The 18,612-nt window shown below is 39.9% G+C and overlaps 1 protein-coding gene across 1 annotated transcript in view; it reads right to left on the bottom strand.

Moving 5' to 3' along the window:
- Positions 1 to 18,612, bottom strand: part of LOC115480407 (eIF-2-alpha kinase activator GCN1-like) — a 130,620-nt gene that overhangs the window by 13,111 nt on the left and 98,897 nt on the right. Inside the window, exons 21-24 of the mRNA XM_030219070.1 lie at positions 12,219 to 12,315; positions 7,486 to 7,634; positions 3,202 to 3,309; positions 1,128 to 1,346 (exon numbers count right to left, since the gene is read on the bottom strand). Coding sequence (XP_030074930.1) covers positions 1,128 to 1,346; positions 3,202 to 3,309; positions 7,486 to 7,634; positions 12,219 to 12,315 — 573 coding nt within the window. The remainder of the gene's footprint in view (positions 1 to 1,127; positions 1,347 to 3,201; positions 3,310 to 7,485; positions 7,635 to 12,218; positions 12,316 to 18,612) is intronic.

The raw sequence follows: 18,612 nt of genomic DNA, 5'->3' as shown, positions 1-18,612 counted from the left end.
AATGATAAAGGGGATGGGATGACTTCCCTATGAGGAAAGTCTAAAGCGGCTAGGGTTCTTCAGCTTGGAGAAAAGGCGGCTGAGGGGAGATATGATAGAGGTCTATAAAATAATGAGTGGAGTTGAACGGGTAGAAGTGAAGCGTTTGTTTACGCTTTCCAAAAATACAAGGACTAGGGGGCATGCGATAAAGCTACAATGTAGTAAATTTAAAACGAACTGGAGAAAAGTTTTCTTCACTCAACGTGTAATTAAACTCTGGAATTTGTTACCAGAGAATGTGATAAAGGAGGTTAGATTAGCTGAGTTTAAAAAAGGTTTGGGCGGCTTCCTAAAGAAAAAGTCCATAGACCATTATTAAATGGACTTGGGGAAAATCCACTATTTCTGGGACAAGCAGTATAAAATGTTTTGTACTTTTTTGGAATCTTGCCAGGTATTTGTGACCTGGATTGGCCACTGTTGGAAACAGGATGCTGAGCATGATGGACCTTTGGTCTGTCCCAGTATGGCAACATTTATGTACTTATGCACAAGTGTACCAGTTAGAGTGGGATATGGGTCTGGATCCCCTTCTCTATAGTCCAATGCACTGACCATTAGGCTACTCCAGGGACCTGCTTGCTGCTCTAATAGGACTGGCCATAACATTTGAAGCTGTCGTAGAGACTGGTATATACTGTTTCTTTCACATCTTTAGGGGAAGGGAAGGGGTCAGTGACCCCTGGGGATGGGGTGGGTGGTTCATGCCTTAATCCCTCCAGGGGTCATATGGAGGCATATTTTCAAAGCACTTAGCCTTCCAAAGTTCCATAGAAACCTATGGAACTTTGGAAGGCTAAGTGCTTTGAAAATATGCCGTCATCTAGGGCACTTTTTGTGACTTAGTCGTGATTGAAACAGGTCTAGACCAAACCGTCTAACTTTTAGCCCCAGACGTTTTTGTTTTGTTCCATTATTCCTTGTGATTTGGATGCACTGCATAGAAAACTGTCTTAAAAATTGGTTTCATAAATAGTGATGTGGACATTTTGATAAACAAAACAGTCATCTGCCACTTTGTGCTGCTTTTTCTGTTTTGAAAATAAGCCCCTTAGTAAACAGCAAAATAGTCATTCGATGCTTACCTGAAGAACACTTTCACCTTCCCTCATCTTTAGAAGGTTAACGATGGCCTGGTCACTGTAAGCCCTCACACTGGTGTTTTTATCTTTTGTGTTGTCCAGAAGTGTTTTCAGAATTGGTTTGATTATTTGGGGATCCAGAGGAGGGAGGGGTTCTTTATTTGCCCACCAGATCATCTTTTCTGCTATCAATTTTATATCACTGGAAGGGTTTTGTAGACACTGTAAAAGTCAGAATAGTCATTCATAAGTTTATTTATATTTTTAACAGATATGAACATGTGAAGAAAACAAAAAAAAACAGTGATTTCACGCATCTGTAGCCAGGGCCAGATTAAGGTATAGGCAAAACATTATTATTTATTGTAAACCACTTAGATTTTTAATAGGAAGAGTGGCATATCAAATAATATGATGATAATAATAATAATAAAAAAGACTGCCAATCACAATCTGTTAAACAAATCCCTAAAGACTTATCTATGTGATTGATCTTACTCCTCTGCTGCTTAACTTCTTGCCGTCCCTCATTCGTTTCTCCTGTTGTTTCCCTCCCTCCCCTTCTTGTACCTTATTCTCTGTTTTGAACTAGATTTACTATGATCTTTTCATAACATGTTGTAAACCACATAGAGCCTCCATAGTGGGAATATGTGGGATATAAATGTTCTCAATAAATATATATATATATTATATATATATATATATACACTCCCAAAACCTGAAAACTATCTATCTACTTTAGGACCCAAAAGTTAGAGGAGGCCCTCTCAGATATGCTTAAGACTCAAGCAGCTAGAATTGCCAGCTGTCTTGATTTTTCAGGACTTTATTTATTCGCCTAGCTACTTCAGCTAAAAGTGAACTCTAGAAGGGTGTAATACATCCAGCTGAAGTGGCTGGCTATATTACAGATTTTACCTCTCTATAGTTCTCCAGCCCTTCCCTCCAGTGGCGTAGGCATGGAGAGCCTTGGGGGCCTGGGGCCCCTAAGGTCCGCTGGTTTGGCTGGCGGGGGTCTCCAAGCAGCTTTCCTGCAGCGATATTTGCCACCGTGCTGCCTGCCCTGCTTTCTCCCTCCCCTGTGTGAATGCTCATTTTTAATGAAATTGAGCATGTGCAAGCTTTGCTTTCATAGTGGCCTAGAATTTTTGATGTCTTTTTGCTGTCTCATTTTGGATGGAATCCTACTTTTTATGCTAAACCCCTCAAAAGACTGAACATTTATTTTAATTTTTTATAAACTGCCTTCCCGAAGTTCATAGTTTACCCAAAATGGTGTACAAGTACAAGATGGGAAATACAATATATAATACTATTGGGACATTTAATGTTTTGGGTACGGAGGTGTGACTTCGGAGAACTGGAGAAGTCCATTCTATGGAGAAGTTATAGCTGAAATAAGCAATTACTGAAGAGCTTGGGGAGGTGATTTTGGGCTAATGTAGGAAAAAGGAGGAGAGCCATATGGTGAGGCAGGGTGGACAATAACTATGACTGATTTTAGCATTTGTTCCAACATGAAGAGTGTGGATGGAGACACTCTCAACGTGCTAATGAGTTTCCTGTTGGGATAAATTTTATATTATCATGATCATTGTTCTTTTACTGGTAGGTTGTTTGTTAGGGTACAGATAGGTTTGGCATAGGGGAAAGGGTATGACCTATGCACATATGAGGTGTAATGTACCTATTCATATAAGTATATATACAGACCATTTTGAAAACTCAACAACAACAACAAAGTAAAACCCTGTAAAATCTTCTGATGGGATCAAAACTTTGCTGCTACAGAATGCTCCACGCTGGAATCCTTGTAAGAGGCAAATTGCACCTACTGGATGGCAGTAAAGCCATCTGGGAAGAATTCAGATTAATACCCATAAAAATAAAACAGCTACAAGTTTCCTTTTACTACACTCATCACACTTGTAGCACCACTGCCTCTTTGTTTACTTATTTATTGTTGCTTGTTTTGGGGTAATCCCAGATTAAAGTCATCCACATGTAGATTTAATGCAAATACCCCTTTATAATATTGAATTTAATATAATACTACATTTTCCATATTCCTCACCTTAATGAAGAGGCTCATAAGCTTTGCTGGTAGGTTTCCACCCTCATCTTCAATGTAATGCTTCATCAGGAAGCCCATCCCCTGGATGCCACTAACAGCAATTGGGATCTGCAATATAAAACAAGGTGCTACAGACAAAATCCCATTCACTGTTACCTGTGCCTCCTTATCATATGCTATCAGGTATGTCGTATTGATTCACAGTTACCACTGAAAAGCAGCCAACAATGTCCATATATTAGGTTTGATTTGGATATGGATTTCAGATTTTATCACTCACTTTGTTCTTTTAAAATATATAATATGGGTACTTATTGTCTGTATCTTACCAGCAGGTTTAGAGTGGGTTACAAAAGAATTTTAACAATCAAACAAAAACAACAAAATAACAAACAAACAGAAAATAAAATCACATTTGAACAATTCAAAATTTTTGAAGAATAAGATTCCAATGATTTCCTATATATGATCGTTGCATTGTAATTTCAGATGTAAAAATTCCAGAGTTTAGCAGCTTGATAAAGAAGCAGTAAGATATCTTCTATTCTAGTATAATTAGCAGAGACAACAAACGAGGCATATAAGCAGGAGCTACACCTAGCAAGATCCTAAAAACCACAATACAAGTTTAAAATAGCAACGGATATGGATGAGTAGCAGTGACGTTTGATAAGAAGCAGAGTTTCCCTCAGAATATTTAGCATGGCAAAGTAACCTAGTCACAGCTGTAGGTGCATAAAGGAGAGTTCGGTACAACCAAAAAAACAAGGCAGATAATAGCGTGAACTAATATTTTCAAATATTTTTTGATATGCCTGATCACCTTTAATTTATAAAAGGCTCACTGTATTAGTTATTTATATGGCCCTTCATGGTCAAGTGAGAATCCAAAACAACCCCTAAAACACAAGTAAGGATTCAATGGGGGGGTAAAAACTTTATTGAATAATATCCAGCATATTCAACCTGAAAGTCCTTAACTCCTCCTAATTTCTATAAACCTTTCCCTTACACACACCCCCTCATCCGTAACCACCTTATCCAGACAACCCCAGTCTTCATGATTGCATCATATTTAGCTCTGTCACTTTTCTTAATTCCCTAGGTCTTGTTTCCAATAACCCTTTGCGACCTATCATAATACACTTACCTATCTTCTAGAATTAAGCACCCCCTTCCCCCCACTTTCATTCTTTCTGCACCAATATGAACGTAAGACTACTCAAAACGAAGGGTCATATTGTTACAATGTATTCTATCCTTGTACACATTCTTCCCACATTCATATTAGCCATGATTTTTGAAAGTGCTCTATGTAGCATTCTAAATTGGTATTCCTGCATTTCTGCCCTATGTACCACTGTCAGCATTTCTTTTACCAGCTTCTTAAAATTAAGCATGTCTACTTGAACCCTTAAATCCTTTGTCCATTTTTCCTATTTCTTGCTGAAGTCTCTAGGAGGCCTACAGTATATAGAGCCTATTGCAGTCTAGATACTATTAGACATTCTGGGGCAGATTTTTCCATAAATTCATGCATCTTATCCCCACGTCTAGAATAAAGGTCTACTCTGTCTAACAAATTAAGGTAATGGTGATTTCTATCCCCAGTGTGAAGTTACCATTACCGCCAATGGGCATAACGTCACTAACATTTGGGTTCAGATTCTATAATCTCATCAATTCACAGCCTTGGTATAATACTATTTTTTATGTTGGGGGGGGGGGGGGGGGTGGAGGTAGGACTCCAATCTGGGCATGTAAAAGATAAATAAGAAGCCAAGGGGATGCACAGACTGTTTCAAATGTCAGGGTGGTGTAATCACTTTGTCCTAACAGCCAATATTGTAAATATCAAAATAAGCAGGCTTAATTATATATTTTTATATAATCAAGTCTGAGCACCCGTTACTTCTAGTTACCATGTAATTGCTCTATTTTCATCTTAGGCCTTTGAACACCCTAGGAAAACCTAGAGAATTCCCACTGGATTATGAAATGATCCTCCTTTATCATGAAAATGGGAATAAGTTGCATATAACCATTTAGGAAAGAATGCCATACGATATAAACATATTCTTCCACAGCTAGATAGAGCATCAGGGAGAGGAAGAAAGAAATAAAAACAGTTGCTGGACCTCGGGGGAGGGGTGGAATGTGTGGAAGATGTGGGCTCTTGGAGGCAGACAGTAGATGCTGTTCGGGGCGGGCAAAGATGCCAGTTCGGGGGTGCAGGTGGACGATGCTGGTTCTTTGGGGGGGGGGGGGGGAGGGGCGGGTGGGTGGAAGATGCCTGAACTTGTGGGGGGGAGAGGGGTGGCTCGCAAGACTGCTGCTTGAAGTCTCGGTGGCCATTTGAAATAAGTGGCGGCTGCGAGAGGATCAGCGGCAGCGGGCAGGAAAGCGTGGGGACCTTTCCTGCCCCAAAGGAAATCACTAGACCACCAGGTGGTGTTACGTGTGGGTGGGAGGGAGGGAGGGAGCTGAAGCCAGTTAGGGTAGTCTCTGTTTCCCCTTCCACATACACTCAAAACAAACCTATGAGCTGCTGCATCCACATTGTTCTTTATTGTTGGTAGCATTTTTAATTTATCTCACTTATATTTTCAAACATACCGACTTGTGCAGCATACGGATGTACACAGAGGAAGTATAATAACGGAATAACTTTTCATAGAGTTTTTCATAGGTAGAGTAGCAATTTATTTATAAATTGCAATCAGTGTGTCATTTAGAGGAGTGGCTAAAGGGACACACCTTAGCACTGTTACATTCATGCAGAGATTTTTTTCTCTGGTAATGGGTCACTAAAATAGACATCATGTTGTAAGAATCAGGTGCTCAACATTCAGAATTTCTATCTGTTTATTTACTTATTTATTACATTTATATCCCACATTAAACATGAATTAGGTTGAAACCTGGGAGAATTTTCCCTGTGCCTACATTAAAAGAAGAAGATAGCATGTGGGAATTTGCTCCTTTTGTTTTGTGGATTGAAGTGGTATATTATAAAAATGCCCTTGCCTTTTTTAATTACTACTATTTTACAGAGAGGTATTGATTAATAAAGGAAGGGTTTCCTTCACGCAGAAGTTCTGTCCAGCGTCTAAATGTGCCAACATTGCCCAGTTCAGCACACTATTAGCCGCCAAGTTTATATAAAGTTAATTATGTTCCGTGGAAAATAAATCTGTTCCTTCAGGCTGCTTGCTATGTGAATAATCTATCACTGTTCCATTATTGCTACCAAGTATTACATATTAAGGGCATTTGCTTTAAACTTTGCTTTAATTTGTTTATCCAGTCCTTACATGCACATAGCTTTGCTTTTTAAACCCAAACGTAAATCCTAAGGGTGGCTGAACAATTAAGTATAAACTGTGTTGTTTCTGACTACTTGTTTTGGACTGCTTTGGGTCCTGCTAATCTGTACATAAGAAGAAAATAATTTATGTTACTTTTACTAGAATTTTTACTGCTTGTAGAATCTAGCTTTCTTGGGGGGAGGGGGTCAAGGTGACTGCGGCTCAACAAGGGCTGGGCGGGCCAGGAGCTGGAATGGAGGAGATTACTTGTGGCGGGGACAGGTTACATTCCCCATGGGGACGAGCAGGGATGGGTTAGAATCCCACAGGGACGGGTTAGATTTCTGTCTCCGTGGTCATTTTTGTTTTGTTTGTAATGCCAAGTTCTCTCACAAATATGCTCTGGAAAGAGAACTTGGCATTACAAACAAAACAAAAATGACCACCAACAGAAGAAGAGACCCACTGTAACAGAATTCCTCCAAAATCCAAATCTGCCAATCGGAAAATTAGGACCGTGGTTAATCAAATCAAATTCAGCACTTAGATCTAACAGCACAATAAAGCTCCTAAATCCAGTTCGGTTATTATTAGCAAATGCAGGGCTTTGGATTCCCCTTCAACAAAGTGCTGCCAAAGAGAATCAAGCAGTGGGGAAGGAGGTGGTCCCAGATATTCATGTACAGTAAGTCATAAGTCCTAAGTCTAAATTTTCCCTGATCAAATAAATGACAAAATCTCCTAAGTATCTAATCTTTTATGGGATAAACAGTGCATTGTCACCCAACTATTTCACTTTCCTGAGGAAACTTGTTGAGAAGCATCATAAAGGTTTACTGCTAGAATGCAAAGGATTTAATGTTTTCATAAAATACTTTTGGAGTTTTCCCAACATGAGAGCTTGCAACAGCTTTATCTCAATTTTAGGAAGGTGATTTTGAGAAATAATAGATATTATTCAGGGATAGATCCTTACCCTGTCTGCTGTGGAATTGCTGAAAGTCATTGCTTGCACACTGTCGCAGAATTTGGATGCGCAGAGCCTTCTTGGAGCAACGTTTATAGCGACAGATAGTGCCAAGCTCCTCCCATGTCTCACCATCCAGTCAATTCCAGAGACATCCGCTGTACCAAACAAGGTAACATGTTCAAACAGCTTGGCAGATTTACAGATCATCAGTTACTCAAGTTCAGCCACAATGACTAGTGGTGTAAAAACTTTTTTTTAGCTTAAATTTTATTAAGGGATTAGAGTGTAGTAAATTTACAAATACAACTCAAAGATCTTAACCAAAGCCTGTATAAAATTTTCTTAATACAACTTGGTTACCCTCTATCCCCATCCCTCCCCTCCCTACTACCAGCCTGCAAAAAACAAGTGATCTCATCTCCACAGGTAAGTCAGTTAAACAGTTTTCAAATAGTGTAGTAGTAAAGACCTCCAGCTTTTTACAAATTTATGCAACTGATCAGTTTTCATGGTAGTAAGCTTCTCCATAAGAAGCAAATAGCGAAATCTCTTATGCCAAGCAGTGAGAGTAGGAGTTGTGGCCTTTCTCCAATCCATAGCTATAACACCTCTAGCAACAATTTGCTAAATTCTATCTTGACTTGACAGATCCAACTGTGAAACCCCACAGTTGATAAGACACAGACCATGGGACATTTAGAAATGCTAAGTAGTAGTAGTAGTATTGCCCGCTCCTAGATATTGAGTATTGCTGAGAAAACCTGGGTCCAAAACAAGCTAATGATCAGGCACAGCCAACACATATGTGAGTAGGAGTCTTGTTTGCCGCACCCCTTCCAACAGAGAGATAACGGTGATGAAGAAATTTTTTTCTAATGCTCTGGAGTCATATATCATCGTAATAAGACTAAGTTCTTTTAATTTGGCTGAAATGGGAATTTTATTGGCCAGTGTATAATCTGCTCCTACTCTGTGATATCTAATTCTACTCTGGTCAAGCTCCCAATCAAGCATATATTTAAACCCTTTAGTGTCCAATGTTCCAGTAATAAACCATATGGGAACAGATTGATGGGAACACTGGACACTAAGGGGTTAGTTTTCTTCAGATCTGGAGGACTGACTACCTTATACAAAGCAGATAATAAGCCTTTGGCATCCCCCTTCTGGGAGTACTGCTTCTCCAGAGTATAAAATTCCTACTGAGTTACTTCTGTAATGGGGACACACCGAGGAGTATTTTCAAAGCACTTAGACTTACAAAGTTACATAGAGGGGCACAATCAAAAGGGACGCCCAAGTTTTTCTGAGGACATCCTCGCAGGACGTCCCCGTGAAGGGGCGGGGAAACCCGTATTATCGAAAGAAGATGGACGTCCATCTTTTGTTTCAATAATACGGTCGGGGACGCCCAAATCTGGAAATTTAGGTCGACCTAAGAGATGGTCGTCCTTAAACTTGGTAGTTTCTGATTTTCGGCGATAATGGAAACTGAGGACACCCATCTCAGAAACAACCAAATACAAGCCCTTTGGTCGTGGGAGGAGCCAGCATTCGTAGTGCACTGGTCCCCCTGACATGCCAGGACACCAACCGGACATCCTAGGGGGCACTGCAGTGGACTTCAGAAATTGCTCCCAGGTGCATAGCTCCCTTACCGTGTGTGCTGAGCCCCCCAAAACCACCCAAAAGCCACTACCCACAACTGTACACCACGGGGGGCATCTAGATGTGGGTACAGTGGGTTTCTGGTGGGTTTTGGAGGGCTCACATTTACCACCACAAGTGTAACAGGTGGGGGGGGGGGGGGGATGGGCCTGGGTCCACCTGTCTGAAGTGCACTGTACCCACTAAAACTGCTCCAGGGACCTGCATACTGCTGCGATGGACCTGAGTATGACATTTGAGGCTGGCAAAAAATATTTTTAAAGAATTTCTTTGACGGTGGAAGGGGGTTACTGGCCACTGGGAGAGTAAGGGGAGGTCATCCCAGATTCCCTCCAGTGGTTATCTGGTCAGTTCGGGCACCTTTTCGTGGCTTGGTCGTAACAAAAAAAAAGGACCAAGTAAAGTTGTCCAAGTGCTTGTCAGGGACGCCTTTCTTTTTTCGATTAAGGGTCGAGGAGGCCCATGTGTTAGGCACACCCAACTCCCACCTTCACTACACCTCTGACACGCCCCCTGGAACTTTGGTTGTCCCCGCGACAGACAGCAGTTGGGGATGCCAAAAAATCGGCTTTCGATTATGCCGATTTGGGCGACCCTGGGAGGACGCCCATCTTCCGATTTGTGTCGAAAGATGGGCATTCTTCTCTTTTGAAAATAAGCCTAATAGTAACTTATGGAACTTTGTAAGTCTAAGTGCTTTGAAAATATGCCTCACAGTAAACTATGTCTAATAGAAATAAAAAGCCAAGGCTGAGAGGTTAAACGCCCGCTTAACAGTTTCAAAATATTTCAACTGCCCTGCAAAATATAATTGATGAACAGCCCAAAGACCTCTATTTCCCTACTGATTGCTTGGTATAGTATCTTCTGGTTGACTCCCTCCTACAATATATGAAATAGGAGCCAGCCAAGAATACCAACTCTGTCCCCATTGGGAGACTGTTACTTGTTACTATAATTTCAGTATACGTTGCACAAATGGATTAACTATTGGGATTGACCTACCCATAGAACTCACTACCTATGGAAGGAGTTACACTCCATTACTGTTGTTCAATTTCATTTGCATGTATGTTTCATAGTAGGTGTGGCTCTGCAATCCCAAATATATCTATCTGAGTTGTGCAGCTAGGTAATAATTTTTCAGATCTGGGATCCCCATCCCACTTGTCTCCCTATGCCTTATGATAATTGCTTTGACTATTCTTGGTTTTCTGCTCCTCCATTACAAATGTATAATTAGCTTCTCCCAGTTATATAACACAGCTGCGCTTATTGAGATTGGTAATTCTTGGAAAAGATATAATAATCAGTATACATTTGTTTTGATGATAGCTAGTGGTATAAAAACTTTTAAAACTCTAGTACATAAGTAATGCCACACTGGGAAAAGACCAAGGGTTCATCGAGCCCAGCATCCTGTCCAAGGCAGCGGCCAATCCAGGCCAAGGGCACCTGGCAAGCTTTCCAAACGTACAAACATTCTATACATGTTATTCCCGGAAATGTGGATTTTTCCCAAGTCCATTTAGTAGCGGTTTATGGACTTGTCCTTTAGGAAACCGTCTAACCCCCTTTTAAACTCTGCCAAGCTAACCGCCTTCACGAGTTTAAAAGGGGGTTAGACAGTTTCCTAAAGGACAAGTCCATAAACCGCTACTAAACGGGTCTCTCTTCTCACACCAAGCCTTCTTTTCAAAACCTTCTTGATATGTACAGGATAATTTTCAAACCAGGCACCTAAGTGGCAAAATTACACAGGCACATATGTTATGCCTATTTAATAAAGGCAACAAATGTGCCTTTATTAAATAGCCTACCTGAAAATTCCCACACAATACTCCTGCTTTGAGGCTTTGTACATGTAGGTACTGGTACAAAAGTGTAGATGTGTGCATTTTATAAGACACACATGTAAGTTCCAATCTTCTTCACACCTGGCAACACCTATCCATATATCACAAAGTAGACATTTTCTGAACTCCTATTTTCATGCAAATAAATATTAAATATAAGCACTTAACTTAAGCATATAAAACACTACTAACTCTGCTTAGATTTTAGGTGGAACAGAAATGATCAGCTAAGTTAATTACAAAATTACACTCTAAATGGGATCACTCCAAACAAATCCTTGAATATATCATCCTTCACAAACGGAGACTTATAGCCTTCTCTAGAATTAAGATCAAATATAATTTACCATTGTGACATTGATTTAGGTGGCTACAACTTAGATACTGTTTGATTTGAAAGTCAATTCAATTAAATTGGCTGAAATTTCAATAATTTATCACATATATGGATCATTGAGCAAATTGCTTCTTTGTGCACTACTGGGGATAGCTCTGGGAATCTATTTTATAAAGGCAACATAGGTGCCTATATACCTTTTCTAAAATAATTCAATCTAAATCCCACTTATACTAGAACAAAAAATAAAAGAGAAACCAAAATAAATGTCCTGTGGTCAAACAGTGCTACTAAGCTTCTAAAAACATTACTGTGTAATAGAAACCAACACAAATATCCTTTAAGCTGTTATACAACTATAAATCCTGCTGCTACTTATAGGCTTGCAAACATTTGCAATTAAAAGTTCTCTAAAAAGGGTGCTTAACCTTCAAGTGATACTTCTGAGTCTCATACATACACTCAGTGGATAAAGGAAACAGTCAGCACGTGCTCAAAAAAAAAAAAGGCTTAAACCTTCAAAGTACTTTAGAATCTTAGATGGCTATTTTTAGCACTCCCCTGTTGCAGGTGAATATATAGTTGCATGATGGTCTCTCAGTTAAAACAATAGTACTTTTTGTAAGTTCAGTGGCAGTGCCCTGCTATAAAATTACCCACTGCAAGGGGGGGGGGGGGGGGGAGGGTAAGAAAAACAATGTGGCCAATTATTTTTGCTGCATACAGAAAACACTATAGATTTCACCAAGAACAAGCCACACAAGCTTGAGTTTCTAGTGAAGCATTCTCTTCCCACCAAAATGGGGAAAATAAAGCACTAATGGTCTGAGGAACCTTTTTTTTTCCGGGCAATTATTAAAAATACACAGTGAACATACCCAGCAGGTGCTGCACAAGAACAGCACTGAGCTCTTCATCTGGAAGAAATGCACAGAACTCCCCCAGACAACCAGCTGAGGCCAGGCGAGTTGCATCCTGATACAAAGACAGAACAGAAACATGAGATATATTAAGAACAAATATTATATACTAGGGGTTTCTATCATTCAAAATAAGCAGTGACAAAATATGTAAAATATAAACTATTAATGAGGCCATGAAAAGGAATGACAACTGAAGACCAACTGACCTACGCAATCTGTCCAATTATTCTTGTTCATAGTACAGGATATATCCCAGTTGTAAGCTAGAGCGTGGCTGGCTGAAGGTTATCAATTCTTACCCAACACAGGTTCCTTCAGACACTCGGCCCCAGAGTGTCTGACATCACACTCTGGGGCCAAGGGCACTTCATCACCTTAGCACTGAACTGCAGGGTACCACAGGGATCCATACCGTTTATTTTATTTAATATCTACCTCAAGCTTTCAGCTCACTTGATTTGGATGATGGACACAAAATTCTATATTTATTTATTAACCGCCTTTTTGAAGGAATTCACTCTATGCCGATGATGTGAAACTATTCATATCCATTAAAACAGATCTAACCACAACTTTGAGCAAACTGACAGTCTAACAGCAACTCAGAAATGGGCAAAAAAGCAACAAACTGCCTGAACACAAGCAAAAGAGATTCTGTAGGTTCCGAACACAAGTGGACAGGTACCTGATTTCAAAGCACAGTTTGGGAATTATAGAGCACCCTAAAATCACAGGTAAGGAATCTACTACATGTGGCAACTATAAAATCTTTCTCCATATATTGAAAAAATGAGTCTAAACACAGTGCTGCATCACGACTAGATTACTAAAAAGCCCTGTACATTGGTCAAACCAAAACAGGTTGCACTAGCTCCAACTAATACAGAATGGCTGCAGCAAAATTGTTAAAGGACTGCAAGTAGTGTTACATCATCATACCCTTCCTGCAAAAACTACACAGGTTACCAGCAGTGCCGTATTTATTCCAGGTGTGAGTGTTGCGTATGCACCCCATCAGACCACCCCTCCCTACCTGTGCTTTAAATCTCATCTCCCTCTAGTCTTCGCCTGAGCAGAGGCACTCATAGGCTGCCTGTGGCCTGCAACAGGACTTTCTCTGTGAACCGTCCTGCCCCTTGTGATGCAACTTCCTGTTTTGTGAAGATCGGGACAGTTCACAGAGGAAGCCTTGGCGCAGGCAGCCTATGAGTGCCACTGCCGCCAGCTGGGCAAAAAATGGAGCGAAGCAAAGTGATTTTAAGGTACTGGGGGGGGGGGGGGGGGGTGGAAACAGGGCAGACAAGGCACAGCACAGAGAGGCCCAGGGGTGCACCCCCTGTTAAAAATTTCTGCCTACGCCACTGGCTACTAGTACCTTATAGTTCCAAATTTAAAACTACCTTTGATTTTGAAGGTCTTCAGACAAAATCTAAAAATAAATAAATAAATAAATAAATAAATAAATAAATAAATAAATAAAATGCGACAGAGTATCTAAAGAATAAGTTAACCATCTATACAACTTTGAGGCCTCTAAGGTCCTCTCACTACAAACAACATATTCTAGTGAAAAGAAATTGCACAATGTGATACCTGCCAGTGAGCCTTCTTGGGAGCAGCCCCCACATTCTAGAACTCACTCTCAGAGGTGCTGCTCTGAACTCAAGACTACTTCTACAGACTATCCACTCACTCTGGAACTGGACTAGCTGTGCTGCACATTCTGTAACACAAACTATTTTCTCATATCTCATTTAACGGTACATATAATTTACCTTCAGTTTAGACACTCATCTATTTATGCTAATTACTTTTTACTACCCATCTTTCCCTGTCTATATATCGCAACTGCACTAGCACCCTCAGATACCTATTAAGATATTTAATTTTTGTACAAACAGCATCAGCATCATATCTAAGTTATTTGAATATTCTAATAGGTGCGTATTAAGGTGTTTCATTTGAGGTCATCCAAGATGGCAGCATGACAGACTGCTTGTTTGTAGAACTCTCGTTTTCTACTGCTGAATTTTTTTCAACTCCTGTTTTTTTTACTGCTGAATTTTTTCATTTTACCTGGTGGTTCGCTTGAGATCATATCGAAGAGATCTTGCTCTCCCAAAGCTGGAGTCTCCTCTTCTTTGGCAAGCCTCCATTACAGCCTTTGTTACACCTTCCTCAATATTGGACATTTCAGCTTCCGGGGCAGGGAACAGCCTCGGACTGGACAGCGTGCCTTCGCTCAGCCTGGTGGGACCAGCAACCCCTCCTGTCCCGCGACCTGATGAGGTGTGTACCAGTATTTGACCTCGGAGGAAGCGGGTTAGAGGAATTGGTGGGGTAGCAGCCATCATCGATGGAAGTGTTGGGGAAGATTACTGCTGCTGGTTTAGTGGGAGAAGAACCAGCGACTCCTGGGCAAGGTGTTGGTGGAAGCTCCAGTGGAAGACATTTCTTCATCTGGCTGTACTTCAGAAGAAGTTGTCCTATGTGCTACCGCTCTTCAGCCATTGCAGGAGATATCACTGGATCCATTCTGGACAGCTCTTGAAACTCTGCATCAGGTTTGGATTTCTTTTGTATCAGTTTCCTTGAATAATGCTGTGCAAATTAGAGAAGCTAAAGGTTGAATTGACTCTTGTATCTAAGCAAACTCAGTTGGAATCTGTGGTGACCAAGATACAGGATAATCAGGTTCAGTTTGTGGGAGATAAGGTGGAAAATTTGGAAAAGGAATCTAAACTTCAGAATACTTAATTTCCCATATTCAAGACTTATATCACCTAGGGATATGTTTAATAGGTTCCTGAAGGAGATTTTTAAGTATACTGAGAAATATTTCCCACCTGTTCAAAAGTTATGCCTTGACCATTCCATCAAATTCAGGAGGTGCAGGAAAAGCAGTCACTCAGGATATATCATCAGATAGTTTGGACATTTCAACATTGATTGAACAAATGGTGGACGAAATTAAAATGAAAACTAAACTGTTTGTTTCATTTGTCTTTTTATCAAATAAAGATGCCTTGCTGAGCCTATACCTTCAGAAATCTCAACCCAACTTTTTAGGTGGAAAAGTTCAGATTTTTCCTGATGTTTCAAAATGGGCTCAGGAAAGGAGAAAAAAGTTCTTGGGGATGAGGCAAGTAGTACTATCTTTGGGAGACCATTTCCAGCTCAATTTTCCTTGTAAATGTGTTCATTTTAAGGATAAGAAATATGTATTTTTTGAACCTCTTCAATTGCGCTGCTTTTTGAATTCACAGTGTAGTTCAGGCTCTATTTCAGTTACTTTGTTAGCCAAAAGATGTTTTGGGAAGGTTAACCTGTCTTTCCTGGTTATCTTTTCTTAATCCAACTTCCCTTGGAAATACTATCTTGGATTCTGACCTTAAGGACTATTTAGGTTCATACTTGTAACTTTATTTTCTTTTATTTTACTGTATTGTTTATGCATATATCCAGGCAGCTTTTCTTTCAAAATATGTTTTTTGTCTTTGTAAACTTTAATTTGCGTAAATAAATTTTTAAAAAAGGTGTTTCATTTGCACTGTGCTGAGATCGTATCGTATCTATGTTTTATAAATGTTTTTTTCCATACTGTTTATTATGGAATCATTCATATTCTGCTGATATTTATCAATTTCTGTTATGTGACTGTTTTACAGTGTTGTTAATGTTTATATTTCAGATATTGTTTCATGTTAGGCCTATTGCTAGGATTCAATCTGCCACCTTTAAGTTTAACTCATTGATTGAATTTATGTTATTATCTGGCCATTTTACTATTGTTATGCTGTTAACAAAATTGTGCTTTATGTCAAGTTGTACCTGCTGTACACTGACTTGGGTGAATGTCTTCATAAAGGCGGTTAATAAGCCTTTAACACAAATAAATAAATAAATAAATAAATAAATAAATAAATAAATAAAGGAGCCCAAAGTCCACCAGTGTGGGGCTCCCTGTGGTACAGTTAGAACACTGCTAAAGCCAGCATTGGCTTCTTTGGGGAAATTTTGCCATACCTGTTAAACAGTCTTTCCTTGACACCTGCCAGACCAGTCCAGATTAGTGAGTTATGTCCCCCGGACAGCAGATGGAACCTGAGAAAAGCAGCTTAAAGCCAACTTCACTCCTTTTATAGGACAGCCGGTACTGCCTTCACCTTCTCAATATCCTATATCAAAGTTAAGGCTATTGAAGGCAATGCTTATGTTTTGGGCTCCCAATTCGCCCCCAAATATAAATCTGGTGCAGTCTGGTCATCAGTTTATGGTCATTAACTCAGAAATTAGAATTCTATACTCCAAGGACACAGACACCTTCAAAGAACAATATAATAGAGAATCGTAACTGGGAAAAAGTGCCATGGTTAGACCATAACAAACTCACCTTCACACTTCAATGGAAAGAGAACTGCAAAAACAGAGAACTGAGGACACCACACACTGCCCTAACCAGAGGAAAAGTGGACAACCACTGCTTCTGGTCAACAGTGATGAATGACCAAACAAACACAATATCCACTAACATTAAATAGTCATTTCTCTCAATGGAGGAGGGTGAACAGTGGAGTGCTGCAGGGATCTGTACTAGGACCGGTGCTATTTTACATATTTATAAATTATATGGAAATCGGAATGAGTGAGGTGATTAAATTTGCAGATGATATAAAACTATTCAAGGTAGTTAAAACACACGCAGACTGTGAAATATTGCAGGAAGACCTTAGGAAACTGGAAGACTGGGCATTCAAATGGTAGATGAAATTTAATGTGGACAAATGCAAAGTGATGCACATTGGGAAGAATAATCCGAATCACAGTTACCTGATGCTAGGTTCCACCTTGGGGGTCACACCTCAAGAAAAAGATCTGGATGTCGTTGTAGATATACGATGAAATCTTCTGCTCAGTATGAGGCAGCGGCCAAAAATGCAAACAGAATGCTAGGAATTATTAAGAAAGGGATGGTGAATAAGACTGAAAATACTATATTGCCTTTGTATCGCTCCATAGTGCATCCGCACCTTGAGTATTGCGTTCCATTCGGTTCGCTGTATCTCAAAAAAGATATAGTGGAATCAGAAAAGTTTCAAAAAAGAGTGACCAAAATGATAAAGGGGATGGAACTCCTCTCGTATGAGGAAAGGCTAAAGAGGTTTGGGCTCTTCAGCTTGGAAAAGAGAAGGATGAAGGGAGATATGACTGAGGTCTACAAAATCCTGAGTGGTGTAGAACAAGTAGAAGCGCATCAATTTTTTTTACTCTTTCAAAAAGTACAAAGGCTAGTGGACACTCAAAGAAGTTACATGGAAATACTTTTAAAACTAACAGGAGGAAATATTTTTTCACTCAACGAATAGTTAAGCTCTGGAATTCTTTGCCAGAGGATATGGTAACAGTGGTTAGTGTATCTGGGTTTAAAAAAGGTTTGGACACATTCTTGGAGGAAAAGTCCATAGTCTGCTATTGAGACAGACATGGGAAGCAACTGCTTGCCCTAGGATTTGTAGTATGGAGTGTTGCCACGATTTGGGTTTCTGAGGTACTTCTGACCTGGCTTGGCCACTGTTTGGAAAACAGGATACTGGGCTACATGGACCATTGATCTGGCCCAGTATGGCTACTCTTATGTAACATTAATTCATGAGAAACAGGGGCAAACTAAGTGGAAACACTAAACAAAATAGCACCACTGAAAATGAAAACAAAGAGGAAACGACAACTGCGCCCCTGGTTCAGCAAGAAACTGTTAGAGATGAAAAAACTGTGCAGGAAACTGGAAAGAAAATGGTCCAAAAACAAAGACATGAACAAAACCACATGAAGGAAAGTCATAAGCAAGTACAAACACATCATAAAAAGAGCCAAAGCAGAATACTACAGCACATGTGTGTGCCCAGAAGAGATAAACATGAAAAAAATGTATGAACTAATGAAAACTTACTGAACACAGAAGCTTTGCCAACATCAAATGAAAAACCACCAACAGCAGAAGTATTTTGAGGAAAAAATATAAGATCAAAGTTAGATGCAACACAAACACCACTCAGATTTCCTACACGAATGTGAAATCAACGAGGACCACATCAAGGCAGACAGAATCTGGTCCTCCTTCAAGATACCAACAGCCAGATCAGTTAAAGAACTACTGACAAAATATGCACATGCCAATTGCCTACTAGACAGCTGCCCAAACTACATGATGGAAAACCCACCAGATTGGTTCATCAAACGTTTAACTGAACACATAGAATACATGTTCTCAAAGGCCATTTACCCTCTGACAAAAAGCTTCAAAACACTATGGAAACTGAGACGAATCAGAGACTATTTCCCCAGACAT

The sequence above is a fragment of the Microcaecilia unicolor genome, chromosome 11 (assembly GCF_901765095.1).
Source record: "Microcaecilia unicolor chromosome 11, aMicUni1.1, whole genome shotgun sequence".
NCBI lineage: Eukaryota > Metazoa > Chordata > Amphibia > Gymnophiona > Siphonopidae > Microcaecilia > Microcaecilia unicolor.
This window is presented reverse-complemented; position numbering and strand designations above follow the sequence as displayed.